Raw genomic sequence first — 20,454 nt, 5'->3', positions numbered from 1 at the left:
ATACAACAAGTTACAGATAATAACATTCATTTAGAATAAGAAGTTACAGATAATAACATTCATTTAGAATAACAAGTTAAAGATTAAGTTATCAATTAAACAACTGCTATTTTGTCTTCATTTGTTCTTACGGCTGCAAGAAACTATTCCACAGTGCTAAGAAATTGATGGGGAAATGTCTTTTAAATTTACAGTGACAAATGCATGTTTTACAAAGTTCAATTATGGTGCTGCTGCGTAATAAAAATATTCCTGAATACTCTTCCCTTGATGAATATTCAGGAATATTTTGTATATTTATAATATTTATAATGTGCTAAAATCACGAGTTACAGATAACAACATTCATTTAGAATCTAAATGAATGTTCTTATCTGTAACTTGTTATTCTAGATGAATGTTTTTATCTGTAACTTGCTATTCTAAATGAATGTTGTTATCAGTAACGGGCCGTATATGGCCCGCGGGCCGAGGTTGAAAAACCAGTACACACACACACGACTGGGGACGGGGCGAGTGCGTCGGCTAAATGTTCTTCGGCTAGACAGTCGGTCGGCCAAATAGTCGTTCGGCTAATTCTATGTTCGGCCAGATGGCCTTTCGACGAGTAGAGCGTGCGCCCTATTTATACCCTGATAGGTTCACCAATAAGTATTCCCAAGTTCACCCTTCAATAATGGAGGCATCTGAGATCATATCCTTTTATTCTTGCAAGAAGAGAATCCATCCACACGCGCCTCTGGTCAGATGATTCTGAAGACCCCAGTGTCCCTTTTGCCAATATATTCATAAGATTTAAACAACATGCATAACAGAAGTCTAAACATTATTCAGAGTGTCATAACAATTTTTCTCAGTTCTCAAAACTATTGTAGGTCCGTCGAATCTTCCCGAGAGAAAACTGATCCGGACCATCTTGAGAAGCCACGTTTCCCAAAACAAGTTCACAGTTAACAAGAGCATGTTGTTAACCGTCTTCAAAGTTCGATGCTTCCCAAAACAATTTACCGTTCTCTTGCGGTGAACCATAGTCTCGAGAAGTCCAGGTGTGAAGGAGAAGTGACCTCCAACGGTGTTTTGGTTTTCTTTGGAGCGAGTGTGACAGGGTGAAGTAAGTGAAGTTATAAATGAGTGCAGGTGTTAAGGTAAAAATGGACTCACGCAGCTATGACGCGCGAAGCACCCAGATATGACGTGCGAAGCGTGCGCAAAGCACGCAGCTATGACTTAATGGGTACGCGCGAAACACGCAGCGATTACGTAATGGTCGTAGACCTGTGTATAGAATAAAAGCGGGGTTGTCAGACACTTCACTAAGTTGGTTTGAACATAACATCACAACAAAGGACCTGTCTGATTATTTCACCCGTCTTTTAAAGGCAAATAAACTACGGGGTAGTGCAACAATGTAAACAATTGTTTGTAAGTATAAAGTGCATGGCACTGCCATGATCAGGAAGAAAACGCTAGCTATCACCTGCCGCTGAGAGGAAATTGGTCAGGAGGGTAAAGATTCAACCGAGAATCACCAAAAAACAGATCTTCCATGAATTAGAAGATGCTGGAACACAGGTCTCAGTGTCCACAGTGAAGCCTGTTTTGCATATCCATGGCCTGAGAGGCTCCCGTGCAAGAAGGATGCCCTTGCTCCAAAAGCGGCCCCTTAAGGCTCAATTGAAGTTTGCTGCTGATCACATGGACAAAGGTAACACTTTCTGGAGAAAAGATCTGTGGTCAGACGAATGAAAAATTGAGCCGTTTAGCCACAATGCCTAGCAATTTGTTTGGAGGACAAAGGGGGCTGCCTTTAACCCCAGGTACACCAACTCAAGAGAGCCATTACATTATATTCTTCACAAATGTATGTAAACTTTTGACCACAACTGTATACAACCCCCCCAAAGGAAAAAGAAAGGGCAAAGAACAAGTGTTTGTGTAAACAATGTGAAAGTAGTGATGCCAAACTATGTACATGCCGGATTATTTTTAATTATATTTATCGAACACATTTGTTTCCACATCTGTAAAAAGTCACATCAATCATATTAAATATAGCAAAAACAGTCTCGTAGAAAAAAAAGACAAGAAAATAAGTGGGAAGGAAACAAGTCAATCCAAATGACACGTGTATCACATTTTAACATAAAACATAAAGAACAGTAATATTAATACTACAAGTAATTACTTTATCTCAACTAATAAAATCTCTTTCCAGCATATATCCTTTAGCACCACCACACAGTAACTCAGATTTTTTCTTTTTTTTAAATACAAACAAGAAACATTCAAAACTGTCTATATATATATATATATATATATATATATATATATATATATATATATATATATATATATATATATATATATATATATATATATATATATATATATATATATATATATATATATATATATATATATATATATATATATATATATATATATATATATATATATATATATATATATATATATATATATATATATATATATATATATATATATATATATATATATATATATATATATATATATATATATATATATATATATCTTGTTGTTATAAATCTTGTCACCTTGTTGACTGATCTGTAAACAAGCCCAAATCACAATGGCACACTTTTTAAACTGACGGATTTATGAAACAAACAGCATATATATATATATATATATATATATCTATATATATCTATATATATATCTATATATATCTATATATATCTATATATCTATATCTATATCTATATCTATATCTATATCTATATCTATATCTATATATATATATATATATATATATATATATATATATATATATATATATATATATATATATATATATATATATATATATATATATATATATATATATATATATATATATATATATATATATATATATATATATATATATATATATATATATATATATATATATATATATATATATATATATATATATATATATATATATATATATATATATATATATGCTGTTTGTTTCATAAATCCGTCAGTTTAAAAAGTGTGCCATTGTGATTTGGGCTTGTTTACAGATCAGTCAACAAGGTGACAAGATTTTTATAATCTCATAATTTCAGTGTATATATTTTATCTACACCCATGCTCAACATTGTCGGCACACCCCACAAGTAATGAATGCTGGTTACAGAGATAACTTAACAAAATAATAACAAAAATTTATTTATCACGGAACAGAGCTGCCTTGTGTTGAAGAGGTCCGCTCGCCTCACTTCGGTACGGGTAAGCGCGAATCCCACTAGTGGTGATATGATTGTGAGTGCCTACGGTCGTGAGTGTGTATAGTAGTCTGACTCTCTGTGTGCCCTATGGCTGACTGGCGACCAGGCTAGGCTGTAGACTGCCTTTCGCCGGAAGTCAGTTGGGTTCGACTCCACGAACCCCCACAAACCTTTTGAGGATGCGCGGTATGGAAGATTAATTACCATGAATGAAAAAAAAATGGAATATGTAAAAAATAAAAGTAAATAAATAATAGTGCACGTTGAAAAGGGTCACAAGATATGAATCTGCGATGTGGCCTAACACACTAAACACGGACCAAGAGATTAGAAAGAAAATAACATATGAGCACGCTTAAGTTAAAGGCTATGGAATCATCTTGAAGCATTTTGATGTGAGTTGTGACCACATTTGAAAATGTTATTCACAAAGTAGTACAGGACATTAGTCAAACTCCCTGGATGCAGCCAAAAGAAAAAAACTGATGTCAAATTGAAGCGAGAGATAATGGGAATTACAACAGAAGAATTCAGAAAAAAAACATCCAATAGAATAAAATGTAAATTCAAGGTCAAAACATCCATCAGTTTGATACTGACATATGAGCTTCTTGTTACACCTATTTTTGAAAATTCGTCATTAAAGACAAGACGAGAAATTTCCAAAAGTGCATGTTTACAAGCTGAAAAACTGGGAGAATGCCCTATGGACAAAAGTGGAACCTTGGCATTGCACATTAATTTTAGATACAAAAATGAAAAATAACAAGAAAATGTACAACCCCAGTTCACAAGAAATCCTGTTAAACATCTGTGGAAGGAGCAGGAAAAATACCACGGGGAAAAAGCACACTTCAAACCTGAGTCAACTGTAGAAGTTTGCAAATGAAGAATGAATCAAAATATCTTGATGGAAGCTTCGGGAATCTCATTGGAATTTACAAAAATCGCTTGATTACAGTGGTTACAAAAAGTGACAACCACTCTCGTCAAGTACTTCTTGTCTGTTATTCATGAAGTTACTGTGTTTGTGTGACCACAATTTTGTTTATTACACTTACTGGGGTACTAAATAGGGGACTAACATTACACACAAGTCATGGTTCGGCATGCACTTCGGTGCAGGGATCCCGGTTCCGTACGTGTTCAGAACAACAGGAAACACAATTATATACCCTCTTTTTTTAATGACAAAATTTGAAGGTTAAAGGTTTGTCCAATTGGCTGAGACAAAAGCAGCTGTTATTAAAGTGCAAATAAAAGAAAAGAAAATGAACTTGTTAATTTGTTTTTAACGGTGTTTACTTTGTTGACGTAAAAAATTAGACAACATACACTTTTCTTTTCAGTATCAGGTGAGTTAACAGATAGATTCAGGGAGGACTCACTTGCAAACTAGGTAACTTTTATATTTGAAGAATATACCAATAGTTTCAATTTTGGATTACACAGTTTTGGCAAGTTCAGAAACCTCTTTTTTTTATTCCAAAATATGTATAGCCGTTGTACTAAGGTAGAAAAGAAGACGACGGGTGAAAACAGAGGCAGGGAGTGCAACATTACGGCAAAAGAAACAAGTACCAAGCACAGTAGTGTTTATTAATAATCACGACTTTTTTTTCATTTCAAGTAGGAGGGTGAGATTAAAAATGTGGCTTGAGAGCCATTTTTCAAGCCGCTTGACCTTTGCCATGAATGACATAGAATAACAGAGAATTCAGCAATTTTTCAAGGTATTTTTTTTCACATTCTGAAAAAAAACAAAAGTAATGTAAATTTTCTTCTTGTTCTGCGGCCCGGTACCAAATGACCTCGATTGAACCCTCGACCCCAGAACTGTGAGGCCATGCGCTAACCACTCAACTCATAATACTTCAAACCAGTAGTGAGCAAGGAATTGTCTGATCCAAACATATAAAGCAAAAACAAAGAGTGGGTGCTGATAACGTACGCTCTGCCACAGAAAAACAATGCGTTCTTCCCTCTTCCCCTATTTGCGTGCATTGACAATATATTTTGCTTTAGAAGAAGCAAGGACTCTTGTTTGACATAGACTGAATAAACACATTCTTAATTCATTCATTCATTTTCCGTATCACTCATCCTCACAACGGTCACGGGGGGTCTCGGAGCCTATCCCAGCCAACTATGGCCAGCAGGCAGGGGACACTCTGAATTAGAGGCCAGCCAATCGCAGGACACAAGGAGACAAGAGACAACCATTCACACTCACACACATGCCTAGGGGCGATTTAGAGTGTTCAACCAGCTGACCATGCATGTTTTTGGAATGTGGGATGAAACCGGAGGACCTGGAAAAAAACCCTCGCATGCCCGGGGAGAACGTGAAAACTTCATACAGTGAGGAATGACCTGGGATCGAACCCTCGACCACAGAGCTGTGAGGCCGACGCGTTCAACAATCCCCCACTGAGTTGTCCGACAAATTCTGAATAATTAATCTAATAAGGGAAATTCAAAGCATTTAATTTCAAATATAACACCATAATGGTGAAAAAAGTAAAAAAGAAAAAAAACACATCTTTAGATACAGTATAATTGCACTGCAGAAATATCAAGAGAATACGAACTATTGTACGGAAGTATTTATGCGTGTGAGGGCTTGGATAGATACATACTTGTCTAGTTAGAATTAATCACGTTTTAAATCAATAAAGTATACAACAAAAAAAATCTGGGTTTATTTGGACCTGATTGCAAAGCTGATGCTTAAAATAAAGTGCAGAATATTATCCAAGCATCATATTTTTCATATTCTATACTTCCTTTTAAACATTTAATCTCAATGTTGACAAGTAACAATTGTTACACTAATACAGGGGTGGCCAACCCGCGGCTCGCGAGCCGCATGCGGCTCTTTGCCCGGTTTCATGCGGCTCTTACGTCCATATCAAAGTTTGTATTTGTGTTTTATTTTTATTTGCGTGTGCGCTTCGCTTGAGTTTAATACGGTATTTTCGTCCAATGCGCATGTGCTTGGGATGAAAATACCTCAAAGTTTCCCAGTAGGAGCAAGGTCATTTGAGTAAACGTTTTTAACAGAGTGGGAGAGCTCCCGTGAACCAGAAGCAACAATGAACAGCGTCGCACACACAAAAAGTATCCCAAAGATTGAGCGTCGGCTGAAAAAGCCACACCCCCTGCGAGGCAAACCAAGGCGAGAGTGCTCAGCCGGGAGCAGCCAATAGGAGAGCGAGGTGTACACCCACGTGGTGGGCGCGCTATAAAAGCCATTCATAATAAATGACAGCTCACAAGGAGCGAATGTTGCGCAAAAATAGGCTCTGATTTTATGACAGAAGTCCCACTAAGTAACATGCATAGTAAAAGAAAAACACTATTTTAAATTATTATATTTTTGTTTGTGGACTTGGTTGAACTGAGATTTTGTCTGTGAGACAGTGCACACAATGTTCATTGTTGATAATGACTGGCCTGTGCAGTTAGTACTGTAGGAGTCAATTTATTTCATTACTATGCTGGTGTGTGACATTTACAATAAATCTGGCTGAGCAAAGGTATGTGTGTGATGTGGCTCTTTGCGGTAACACAGTAAAAAATGTGGCTCTTTGCGGCAACACAGTAAAAAATGTGGCTCTTGGTCTCTGACTGGTTGGCCACCCCTGCACTAATAAACAAAGCACTACATTCTTGTCGCAAGATTGAAAAGTGATTTGTTTGCTTGATTATTTGATTTTCTTTTTATATCCTTGTACTAATGAAATGCGCATTGAAGCAATCTGCAATATAGTCCTCACTTTGGAAACTTTTTAGGTACACCTGCAATGAGCTTGAAAAACAAAATATGCCATAGTACTTATTCAACTTCAGCAAAAATTGTGGAGTTTCTTTCAGATTTTGTATATAATTAGAAATATCTAAATGGTTACGGTTAATGATTTATATCAAGCCATTGCTTTCTACTATCCCGTTATAATTCTAAAAAGGCAGATTTTTGATGAAGTTACTTTTCCGGTTTATCTAAGGAACGCTGGTGAGTGTACGTTATCAACAGGAAGATCTGTAGAAATTTGAGGGAAAAATGGAAAATGTAAAAGTTGCATTTAGTGCTAAAAGCCTCCCTCCCTTTTTTCGCCTGAGTGCCTGTACATTCATGAAGCGCAAACACCAAACCTCCAAACCTGTCGGTTCATCTGCAACTCCATCACTAAAATAAGAGAAAACCCTGAATCATCTGTCGCATCTGTATTCATTCACATAACTCTCTAACTGCATTATTGTAAACAAAGGACTCATGATAATATGACATGAAAAATAATACAAATACCGCTCAGCCACCTTGGCCCCCCCAAAAAATCTGGAAAAATAACAGGAGCGCATTTATTAGTTTTGTTTGTATGTTGTTTGATCTATGTCATAAGGCTGGTCCAGTTAGTATATGTAGGTGTGAGTGGGGAAGCGGGGTTACGCTTGTGCATGCGTTTGTGTCTCTGGCCATTTGAAGTGCGGGCACCAGCTGGTCAGAGGTAAAAACCAGTGCCTGGTGGATCGGGGACACCAGGCAGAGTCTCCTTGCAAGGGAGCTGGACAGCAGGGGGCGTTGCACCTTTCCCATTGGAGATTGCTGTGTATGCTGTGGTCAGGATGCGACCATTTTCCATCTGTAGAGTCCAAAAAGTGAGAACAGAGAAGCAGGAAGTTATGCAATGTGGTATGACTTTTTCGTTTTATTAATTGGAGTCATCCCTTATTAGATGAACACACTATTATATATCACATGCTATATGCTGCTTTGCCGTGCTATACAGTAATAACTCGATTATCATGGTTAATGGGTCGGACTCCCCACGGAAAGTGAAAATCCGCGAAATAGGGTCAAAACCATTAAAAAATCTTTTGAGTCGTAATAACAAGAGTGGCTTCTGGCTACAGCGTGGATTTTCACATTTTTATGAACTTAAAAAAAAGTTTCTTCAGTGCTGCGGCCTAGTAGCAAGCGGAAGACAGGGGAATTGCTTCTGCTTGCTAGTTTCAGCATGGATTTTCACATTTTCATGAACTTTAAAAAAAATATGCCGCCTCGTGGTGTAGAGGTTCACTCGCCTGACTTCGTTGCAGGCAGACGCGGGCTCGAATCTCGGAGGCGGAGATATGATTGGGAGTGTGGATGGTCGTTTGTCTCTCTGTGTGCCCTACGACTGACTGGCGACCAGTCTAGGGTGTAGTCTGCCTTTCGCCCGAAGACAGCTGGGTTAGGCTCCAGCAACCACCGCAACCCTTTCAAAGATGGGTGGTATGGAAGATGAATGAATGAGTAGTTTTGTTTTAAATTCCCCAGAAAAAAATCTGCGATTTAGTGAAACAGCAATAACCGAAGCGTGAAGTAGCGAGGTTTCTCTGTACTGTGCTATACGATGCTATACTGTGCTATAATATGCTATACTATGCTATAGAAGACTTGATTAGAGGAGACTAAACTAGTCTGGACTGGGCTGGACTCGACTACTGTCATCTTTCACCACTTTGCAGCCTCAACATTCGGTGCTTCAGTACAAAGCTTTTTTATTGTAAGTAGCCAACTAAAAATGTTCAGAAAAATGTAAAAATTCACACTGAAACTAACAAGTGACAGTTCCTTGTCTTTTGCTTGCCACACAGAAAAATGGCGGAAGGTAAGGTACTGTCCCTCAACTCAGCACCGAAGAAGAAAAATTATGGAAAGTCACTTTTATCCGCAGAGCTCTCTGAGTGGACTGGATGGCAGAGTTCCTTGGTGAAGGTGGATTTTTTTTCGGAAATGCGAGCCTCGAGATAGCAGAGGTGATGGTGGAATTTCCCAGAAATTTTATGGCGGACACTGTCTCCTTTGTCCGAAAATAGAGCTCTCTGGGCGGCTAAGACAGGTGGAGGAGCAAAGTGGAAGCTGAATTTCCATTGATGTCCGGGCTGCGGGCAGACATTTTCGCTCTAATACGAAAATTTTACTCTCTGGGTGGGTAAGACGACTGGTGAAGGAGCAAAGTGGAAAATTAAGTTCCCCCAAAACAATGACGGCCATAAAGATGAAGATTGTGGTCTTAGTAGTTTGAGAAAACCAAATACATTTTCAATATGGGAGGCAGTTTGCAACAATAGGTCCAGATGACTGGTGGCCATCGAACAAGAAATCATCTTGACAGTTTCAGGTTCTTGTACAAAAGCATACTTGTTCAAAAGAAGACAGCGGTCACAACTCCCCATAACTAAGTTTCTTGCCTTTGTCAGGAACCTCTCGCAAAAGCTTCTGCCGCCCCTACGATGCCTCCTGAAGATTCCATCAATGATCCAATGCCTCTTGAATCTGGCGAGGAGGACTTGACTTTAGGCTCCCAATAATCTGTTTATTTATTTATATCAAGCGCAAAGGAAATATTTTCACTGTCAATACAGTACTTAAAGTATTTGCCGTAGTTTTACACCTATAGGAACTTAAAAGTCAAAACACTTCTTTCAAATGAAAGGGGAGCCCAATTAGTTGGTGCGCCTTGTTTATGGGCTAAATTCTAAATTTTTTAAGACCCTGACCGCGTGACTGACTGGCTTCATTTCCTACCGACACGCTACTTATTTGAGATCTATTGCCTCCCTGCGTATTCCAAGAATTACTGAAAATCTATTCAAAACATCCCAGACGAGTGGCAATTCACATGACCTCAATTAGCTTGTAGCGCTTTTAACCCTACATACAAAAACGGACAGGCAGCATCGCACAAGTTACGTGATGACTTGGAATAGATTGCAAATGCCTGGGCTAAAGTGCCGACGAGCACTGTTGTTTGAGCTTTCCTCAAAACTGGAATCACGATTACGAAACCCCAAGGCAACAACTCTGACCTTGACAATGAGGGAACCGAGCATTCTTAGCTGAGCTCTTTATGTCAGATACAGATGAAGACTTTGAAAGCATTGCAGATGTTTGAATACTTTGACTTGTATTTTTCGCAAATAGACATTACGTCAATAAAAAAATCAAACTTAGTTTTGCTTTCTGTTTTTTAAAACATACGCTAGCATGCATGCTAACGTGTGTGTCATTCTATCACAGCACGTCCTTTGAAACGAAGCGCCTTTTGTATTGACAAAAATGAGCAAATACACTCACGACTGAGGCGGTGCCCTTTCAGGGGGTGTATCGTATAGGTATGAAAATATGGTGCATTGTTTTTCTAGATATACATTTTAATTAGAGGCAGCCCGGTGACGTGAGTGGTGAGTACGTCGGCCTCACAGCTCTGAGATCGTGGGTTCGAGTACAGGTCGGTCCACCTTTGTAGAGTTTGCATGTTCTCCCTGCGTGGGTTTCCTCCGAGTACTCTGCTTTCCTCCCACATTCCAAAGACATGCATGGTAGGCTGAGTGGACACTCTAGATTGTCCCGAGGTATGAGTGTTAGTTTGGATATTTGTTTGTGTCCTTGTGCCCTGCTATTGGCTGGCCACAAATTGGTACTCGGACATTTTGTCGACGGACACTTTGTCGCCGGACACTGCGTCCCCGGGCTGTTCGTCGAACGGACGCTTGATCTCCGGACAATTCGGCGACCGGACCCATCGTCAATGGACAATTCTTCGCCCGACACTTTGTCACCAGACAGTTCTCACCAGACAGTTCGCCTAACCTTAAACACTAACCTTAACCACTATTGAAGAAAACAAAGGAAATTCACATATTTTTTATCAAAGAAAATAAAACAGTTCGTTCGACAACACAAATACATTGACATTTGGGCGTGTGCGAGTGGTAAATGTGCTCGTCTCTAAACACTACGCACGAAACGGTTCCTACGTTGAGCGCTCCACATTTGGAAAGATGTAAAAATTAATCTATTAGAAGATATTTGTTATAAAGTATGCCAAAAATACTGCATCTCTTACTTTGATATAGATGCACATATTTGATTTTAAATCAAGCAATCTATTGTCCTTTCAAAGAACAAATTCTATTGACTCTATTAATAAGAGCGTATGGACCTATTCTTAAAATGGCCGACAAGCAAGACCGTCTAGCTCTGTTGCCTCACAACGCGCATTGGAAATCTAGTCTGTATACACGATACCTTTGGGAATACCAAGCAAAAAAAAAGAAGGAAGACAAGGAAGAATATGTGAATTTCCTTTGTCTTCTTTTTAATGATTTTTAATAAAATCATTTTTTATAATGCCATTTATTTTCGAAACAATCGTTCGCGAGTCCAGCGACTAATTGTCCGTCGACGAAATGTCCGGTCACGCACATATTCAGGGTGTCCCCCGCCTCTGGCCCGGAGAGAGCTGGGATTGGCTCCAGCACCCCCTGCGACCCTCTAATGAGAATAAAGCGGTTCAGAAAATGAGATGAGATGGGGTAGGGGATTATTATTGTATAGTGTTCCCTCTGTTATCACGGTTAATGGGGACCGGGACCACCCGCGATAAGTGAATTTCCGCGAAGTAGGGATTCCCCTTCAAAAATGCTTAATTAAAAATTAATTCCCAAAACAATGTTTTTTATTTATTTATTTATCTATTTTATTTTTTTACAATTTTTTTACCCCCCCCCCCCCTGTATAGAGTACACCATATAGAATACGGGTAGAGAGAGTGAAATTCATGTTATAACAAAAAAACTAAAATGTCTTGTTTCAATGTAATATTTGTATTTTTTTTCCCCAAAAAATCTGCAAAGCTCTGAGTCCGCGGTAGCTCAACCACGAAGTAGCGGGGGAGCACTGTACCATCTTTTCAATTGCCTCTACCTGTAACATTTAATAAATGCACTTTTTGATGATTGTACTTTATTTTTATTCATTCATTTTCTGAACCACTTCTTCTCACAAGGTTTGCAAGGGGTAGTTGAGCCTCTCTCATCTGAGTTCAGGTTGGAGGCAGGGAACACCTTGTACCAGTGGCCCACCAATCACAGGGCACAAGAAGACGGACAACCATTCACTCTCACACATACCTAGGGACAATTTAAAGTCTCAGCCTACCATGCATGTCATTGGAATATGGGATGAAACCCACGCAGGAGAAAATGCAAACTCCACACAGGTGGACCGACCTGGATTTGAGCCCAGGACCTCAGAGCTGTGAGGCAGACGTGCCACTCAAACCACTGGGCCGCCGATGATTGTACTTGTATACATATTGTACGGAGATAACCTACTTCTCGTTTTTTTTTGATAATGGTGGCCATGTCTGGTTTATATTATCTGTGAAATATGAGGGATTACTAAATTAAAAAAAAAAGGTTGTTTATTGAGCATTGCATTATTCATTTTATAAATTCATTTTTGAACCGCTTTTTCTCACGAGGGTTGTGAGGGGTACTTGAGCCTCTCTCAGCTGACTTCGGGCACCAGGTGGGTGACACCCTGAATTAGTAGCCAACCAATTGCAGGGCACGAGGAGAAGGACAACCATTCAAGCTCACATTCATACCTAAAGGCAATTTAGAGTGTTCAACCAGCCTACATGGATGTTTTTTGGCATGTGGGAGACAACCAGAGTACCCAGAAAAACCAACGCAAGCCTGTGAAGAACATGCAAACTCCACACAGTGAGGAGCCACCTGGGATCCAACCCTTGACCCCAAGTGCAGTGAGGCTCACGTGCTAACAACTCCACCCAGCCACCTTGAACATTCCAACGGTTCATATAAAATACAACATTGAATTTGAACATAACAGTTACATACTTAATGTGGAAATATGTTCTTCGAATTACTACAATTTTTTGCAAATTTTACCTCATTTTTTGTGTGATTTATTATGACAACTAAATATTTAGAAAAAGAAAATTGTTTATCATCAACTTTTCAAACTTTTTTTTACATCTCAAAACAAAAGTGCAAATTGGTGTGTTTTGATCTCCATACTGTACTGACCTTTCCCTGATTGGGTTCAGGAGCCATGTCTGAGGCGACCATGCTGAAATGATCCAATTGACGACAAGGTTTGCTGACTCCCAGGATTTGCTCCAGTGAGGTATTCGGAGACTGGGACAGGCTGGAGATTACCTGCGCTAAAGGAACTGAGATCTGATCAGGCTGCCTGTTTTGGGTCACCCCTTGGAAAGATGTAACTGTGGACTCGGTCCTATGTCGGAGTGTATTACTACCAAACAAAACACCACCGTTGATGGAGTAATCTGAATTGCCAATATTGTCGATGCCATAATCCATGCAGCAGTCTATCGACGTGTCTGCAAGATTTTTTGGGCTGTTATTGAGGCATGAACCCAGACTATCTCCCAAAGCCAAGTCCTGCCACTGTGGTTTTACTGCCGACTGCTGTGTGCTGCAAATGCTACTCAGTCCATTTAAGTTGGCTTCGTTTTGTTTGGTATGGCACTGTTGTGAGGGTTGGTTTTGCATCAGGGGCTGTTGCAGGTATCCTTGGTGCTGTTGGAGTGCCCTATTTACTTCTGAGGTCTTGCCATTGAAAACAGCCTGTTGTGAATTCATGTGTTGCAGTTGTATCCCTGCATTCATGAGAATATTTTGGGCTGACCATTGTCCATTAGGATCAGCGTCTATATTCCCCAATAGTTCTCCATTGCCCCAGTTGTGCATTCCTTTGTCAGAGCAAATGCTGAGGTGCTTTTGCATTTGCTGTGACAACTGAATGGTGGGAGCCTGTCCAGCAACAGGAGGCTTATGGTGAGAAAACTGCATTTTCACATTTGTGTTTGAGGTGACCATGCTTTCAGATACCAACACAGTTGCACTAACAGAGGGATTGGAAGGTAGCACCTGTCCTCCTTTGTCGGTGGAATCTGTCTTTCCTTCAATAGAGTCATAAATGTATGAAAGAATTTCATCATTTGTTAGTAGGTCGTCCAAGGTCGGAACACGTTCTGGGTCTATTTCAACCCGAATCATCCGCTCATCCAACAGGAGAAGCTCGAGATCCTCAGCGCTCAGCCCCAAACCCTCTAGAGCTCCAAACAACTCCCCGTTTGAACAGCCACCATCTTCTGAATCTACAACCCCTTGGCCTTCCAAAGAGAGGGAGTCCAGAGTTGCAAGCAGTGGGTCGAAGCTTGTGCCTGGCTCTGTGATACTTTGATCCACATCTCCATTCCTTCGTGTGTCCCAGCCTGTGTGCAAACTGGATTTCGAGTTAGAGCAGTCCATTTGGTCTCCAAAAAAGCTACTGTGAAAGGTGATTTTGGGTTCCAGGGCAGGCTGGCAAACATATACCGATTCATCCTGGCTCATAAGGGCTCCAAGAAGTGATCCCGGATCCAGACCATCTCTTAACACCCTGTCTGCCCGGCTCTTTTTTGACTTACTACTGTTCTTCTCAGGAACACCATCTCTGAAGCATGCAATGGGATGGTTGGACTGGTAGAGCAAGGCTTCACCTGTCGCGTATGTAAAGGGTAAATGCATGGAGCGCTTCCGCAAGTGTTCTCCTCCCTCTTCATCCCTGCATAACAGAAATCATGTTTATACAAGTAGAACTTTTATGGTCTTAGGTATCCTTCAATTTGAAGTTCTGAAAGTTAGGGTTCAAAATATATCAAGTATTTCAATGACTATAACATATTTCACTTTTGAATTCAACAGTAAATAAAAACATACAAAAGGGGCCTCTGGGTAGCAATGATGTAGTCGGGTTTGCCATTTTTGTAAACCAGACGAGCGTTGGCCTGCACCCATTTCCAACGATTTTCCTTGGTCAGCAGCCTGAATACCGTCAGTCCACTCTCCCCAGTCTTCATCACTACAACACAAACACATAGAGTGAATGTTGTTGCACCTGCTGGCAGTGGGTTTAATCTTGTGCTTGTTTATTTGTTTTGCACATTGACTAAAGTACTTTCACCCTTGATCCACACTGGCAAGAGTAACATATCTGGCCTCTGAGATATTTGTCCTCATAATGTATTAGTGCTGGCTCATCTGTGATGCTTTGCTTTTTCAGTGGATATGTAGACCCCCTCCCCTTTCTATTTTCTTCTCCTGCAGATCAACAGCTTTACTCAATCTGCTCCATAATCCCATAGGATTACTAACAAAAGCAGTTTTAATAACTCTAGGACTGGCTTGTACTGTGTATGCCCAACTTCTCTGACAAGACTATGTTCAAAAGACAGTGTTCTATACTGTCTATATTTTGGAAGACATATCAGACCCATATCAGATGAAACTATATTGCGCAACATGAAACTGAAACATGTTTGGGTGACTTTACCATTAGTACAATGAGTTGTGCATTGCGATTAAATGAAACTTACTTCTAACATGATTCTCTGCACAGTAGAGCATATCAGCTGCATGGATGAACTGATAACCAGATCCTCGTACCCTCAGTTCAGCCTCTGTGTACCCCAGGACTATCTTACCCCTGAGGGGACAAAGAGTTCATTAATTTTCTTTTTACTTGTTACCTTCCTCCACTGAAACCAAAATTCTAAGCCTACTTTGCATCACAAGCCAATGGTGTAAAGTCCAGCTTGTGCTTCGTTCTAAAGATCATGTTTTTGGTCCTTATCTCCAATATGGATGGAGGCTGTAAAGGAGTTGCAATAGCAAAAAGTGCAAGTTGTGGTGGTGACTTTCCTCCATTCTCTTGCCGCTGGTTCTGTCCGTGTAGAAATTTGAGCCTGCCCTGGAAAGTCAAAGCCTGTAAAAAAAGAGAGAGCTGATGTCAGGTTAACCATGAGACATTCCCAAATTCATGCACAAATAAAGAAGAAAAGACAATCATCTGGATTTTTACTTTTGCAAGGAGAAAGACCGTTGAGACGGTCTCCCAACTCTGTACTGAATTTACACATATTTTCTGTTGTTTTCAAATCAAATCGAAACAAATCGAATCACATCACATCAAATCAAATCGAATCGAATCAAATCGAATCGATTACACATACACACACACATACACATACACATACACACATACACACACACATACACATACACACACATACACATACACATACACATACACACACACATACATATACATATACATTTTCTAGCGACACCTTCAGCTATGTCTTAATCAATCCAACCCAAAAAAACTATTTTATGAAACCTCTATTGCAACTACAGCTGCGACACAAAAAAATCATCAATAATAACCTCATACAATTGAAATATTATTTAGGAATATAGCCCTATTTTACTGACCAACATTATTACCTGTACAGAATATCCATCCTCCTTCCTTTTCTCTTTCTTTTCTATCGCCATCGAAGCTAATGCTGAAAGTCGAGCCTATTCTGTCGTAGTTCTGGCAAACGTTTTTATTCAATTTAGTGCTGAAAATATTCGTTCCCGGTTGTGACAGGCTTGCTTGCTTTGGATTTGTCCGACCTTTTCATAATAACGTCCAGATTTTTTTTCTTGAAAAGTCCGTCTTGAAAATGGCTTTTACAGTATATGTGCAAAAACATCAATTTCTTCTCCTTCAGCCATTGTGGGTTGACAAAACCGCTATTAAATCAACACAACAATATATTTTCTTGTGCAGCTCGCTCCAGATTCAGTTTGGTAGCTCTGGCTAGTCCACTCTATCACTAGCCAATCATAATTGGTGAAGGCGATATCCCTACGCCTGCGAGAAGGCCTTGGTGTCACTAAATCGAATTTTGATTGGTAAAAAGCAACAATTTTATCGACGCTTGTTTAATGCAGCAGAGCATGCAGAACTAATTGTGAAGGCCTTGAGGCAGATTTCTGACCCTGGCAACAAATAACGGCTGAAATGTGATTGGTTAAGTGCTTTAATATGAAAACACATCTGGATGCAGTGCAACCAGGGAGAAAAGCAATGAAAGGAAGTTAACAGACAATTTGGAATTATTCAATAAGTATTCATGGACAAAATATAATTAACATCAGTCGGTGATTCAGGTATTTCTTAGGCCAGCAGAAAAGGCCTTAAAGGCACATCACTGGCCCAATCTAAGATATTGCACACTGTTATTGCACACCCCGAAGTTATTGCACCACGCAAGTTCAGAGTCCTGATGGCTGTGGGGAAAAAAATGTCCATAAGTCTATTTGTCCATGTTTTGTGAGGCCTGTATCATCTGCCAGAGGGCAGCAGTCTTTGTCATTTTCTTAAGTGATTACATTTTGTAAGAGCACTCCATTCCTCTTCCATTGCCTACTTCCCTGCATTTGGGTCCAAACACTTGACATTCCATGCACGACATCACCAAAGTAATAATTTTATAGCAAAACTTACCAGGAAGCCTGAAGAATTATCCAGGAGGCAGCGGAAACGGCACACAAAACTCCTCTCAAGGAATGATGAGTTCTCTGGAGGAAGTTGCTCAGGATTGTAGGTGACCAAGGATGAGGTACTGTCCGGCTCCATTTCTATGAATGCAAAAAAGGTAAATTTATGGAAAATCCAGTGCATGAGAAATGTGTTATGGCATGCTTTCATATACAGGACAGTGGTACCTCGACATACGAGTGGCCCAAAATGTGAGAAATTTGAGATACGAGTAAAATTTTAGGCAAATATTTATCTTGAGATGCGAGACAAATTTTGAGCTATGAGCAGACAGTGGACGCGAGAGGCTGCTCAAAAGAACATCATGGCCATTGTCTCTTTCCCCGCAAACCCCTCGTGTAATGTACAGTGGTACCTCGAGATAGGAGCTTAATTAGTTCTGGGCCTGAGCTCGTATGAATGCAAAAGCACACTACCATCGGTTCAGGGTGGAGGCGGGGCAAACAGAGCCAACCCGGCCGGGAGAAGAAAGGTATAAAAATGAAAAACAAAATTAGAATTAAGTTTAGTGTAAGGCTAGAATAAATTTATTTTTGAGTGTTTCTGCATCGTAATCCAAGTTCATTTAAATATGTTTATATTATGTTACAAGCTTTGCCGTGCGAATTAGAACAAATAAAACTTTTTTCCCAATCCAAATCATGTTTTCAGCGCTTTTTCAGAGGGTTTGTACGAATTAATTTGTTTTGAGTTCATTTCAATGGGAAACGATCATTTGAGTTACGAGAAAATCAACATACGAACTCAGTCCCGGAATGAATTATGCTCGTATCTCGAGGTACCACTGTATACAGTAAGACCTTGACATATGAGTGCCCCAACATACAAGGAATTTGAGATACACGTAAAATTCTGAGGCAATATTTTCCTTGAGATACGAGCATACGAGACAGGCAGGTGGCCGAGACGTGAAGGCTGCTTATGAAAACAGCATGGCAGTCTTTCTCGCCATAACTCCTTCATGTAAAGTTACCTTAAAACAATGGGCAGAGTGTTGCATTTTTCCATGTTTTCTCCCGTTAGTCAGTGCAGAATAAAGGGAACAACAATGGGTGAATGAACAGTTGTTCAAAGAAAGGGCGTATGATGAGAATATTTAGCACGAAATAATTGAAAAATATGAATGTTGCACGCATGACAGAGCTTGCTCGCCAATACGAGAGGAACACCCGGTCAAGTTGGCAAGTGGTCGTCCGTTATCCTATTGTGAGGCCATTTGTTTGCATAATTTTCGGAATATTTTGAAGGTGAGACAAAGCAAACTACCCTGAAAAAAAATGAATTAGGTTTAGTGTATTTTTTGTGTCCAAGTACATTTAAATTTGTTTATGTTATGTTACAAGCGCGTTGCCGTGTCTCGCTCTCCCCCCCTCTGTTACGATCGCGTCGCGCAGTGCGACGCGATCGGGGGGGAAAGTGAACCCAGGTGCAGAGTCGCCGAAGCAAATGGAAAAGGGGAGGCAGATATGTTGCTCTTGTAGCTTGATTTAATAAACGGGGTAACATAACATAAACAACTTAGCTTGATCACTCATTACAAATGAAAAGAAACATGCAGCGTGGCGTCAATGTGAACGGCATGACTACGATGAAACACAGGGAATGAAAACAGATGATCCGACAGCGTTCACAGAAAACCATAATGCTTAAATAGCAAAATTAACCTAATCACGTAATTAGCCACAGCTGATAATAATCGTGACATCATGCCAGGATGGGCAATCCAGCCACTCCTGACACCCTCCTCCCACACTCTGCATTGTACTGAAAAATGTTCTGCATTGTACTGAATGATGTCTCTTTTTAGTATTCAACATCATAACCAATAGTTAGTTATCAGTTACTCTGTTAGTAGATGGCGAATTAGAAAGAATAAAAATATGTTTTTCCTTTCCAATATCCTGTTTTTTGGTGTTTTTTTTCAGAGGGTGGGAACGAATTAATTTAGCTCATTTCTATGGGAAAAGTTGATTTAAGAAAGTAAAAGAGCGATAAACACAAATTATTTGTCTTCCCAAAATTCTGAATCATACTTAAATCTTTGGTTCAATCATTAATTCCCACAACAATAACACGTTGCCTGGATCAAGAATTTGTGTCGGAGCTCTGAGCTTGAAAACATTGCTAAAAACTAAAGACACAGACATAAGCATTTTACAAAATACAGATGGGGACCACTTCACCTTGTGACCCTGTTGAAGATTACGAGGTCATGTGACCTGACCTGAGGCACAGTCTTATGGCTTACAGCCTAAACTGTGTGTACTTAACCGTCTGATTTTGAATTCCCAATCTGTTTGTCAACATGGACTCTTTGTTGTAGTTAAGTGTTACATAATTGCAATTATTCAAGGTTCGGCGTCTTAAATTTGAGGAAGCAAACAGATGCATTCAAAGGTTTCAGGAGAAAACAAATGTTGAGCTAACATGTAAGGGATGGAGGCATTTTACAGTCACATAGAAGAATTCTCTGACTCAGCATGATTGAAAGAATGTTGTTGCACATGGTATTGGATATTGGGGAAGTTTAGCAAGTCCCAGACCTTGGCAGGCCTCAGGATGAACAGTGATCAATAGTATATAGCAGTGGCGGGCTGTCGGGGCCTTCAAGGCCTTCTATGCTGGCCTAAGAAATATCTGAATAATATATTATATTTTGTCCATCAATACTTAAATAATTCCAAATTGTCTGTTAGCTTCCTTTCGTTGCTTTCGCCCTGATTGCACTGCTTCCAGATGTGTTTTCATATGGAAGCATTTAACCAATCACATTTCAGCCATTATTTGTTGCCAGGATCAGAAATCTGCCTCAAGGCCTTCACAATCAGTTCTGCAGGCTCTGCTGCATTAAACAAGCGTTGTGTTGCTTTAACCAATCAGATTTTGAGTTGGCAACACCACAATGCTTTCTCTCGCAGGAATAGGTATGTAATTGCC

At 39.7% G+C, this 20,454-nt stretch overlaps 1 protein-coding gene across 3 annotated transcripts in view; it reads right to left on the bottom strand.

The window, feature by feature from the left end:
• Window positions 1-4,838: 4,838 nt before the first annotated feature.
• The window catches only part of LOC144203920 (aryl hydrocarbon receptor-like), a 49,234-nt gene continuing 33,618 nt past the window's right edge, over window positions 4,839-20,454 (bottom strand). For 2 of the 3 annotated variants that reach the window (XM_077727526.1, XM_077727527.1), the window contains 6 exons: window positions 17,464-17,597; window positions 15,689-15,891; window positions 15,503-15,612; window positions 14,847-14,988; window positions 13,146-14,691; window positions 4,839-7,903 (listed from right to left, as the gene is read on the bottom strand). In XM_077727526.1, coding sequence (XP_077583652.1) covers window positions 7,763-7,903; window positions 13,146-14,691; window positions 14,847-14,988; window positions 15,503-15,612; window positions 15,689-15,891; window positions 17,464-17,597 — 2,276 coding nt within the window. In that variant the 3' untranslated portion in view covers window positions 4,839-7,762. Of the gene's footprint in view, window positions 7,904-8,345; window positions 8,520-13,145; window positions 14,692-14,846; window positions 14,989-15,502; window positions 15,613-15,688; window positions 15,892-17,463; window positions 17,598-20,454 lie in introns of all 3 variants that reach the window. The other variant, XR_013327794.1, reaches the window with a different exon arrangement.

The sequence above is a fragment of the Stigmatopora nigra genome, chromosome 11 (genome assembly GCF_051989575.1).
Source record: "Stigmatopora nigra isolate UIUO_SnigA chromosome 11, RoL_Snig_1.1, whole genome shotgun sequence".
Lineage (NCBI taxonomy): Eukaryota > Metazoa > Chordata > Actinopteri > Syngnathiformes > Syngnathidae > Stigmatopora > Stigmatopora nigra.
This window is presented reverse-complemented; position numbering and strand designations above follow the sequence as displayed.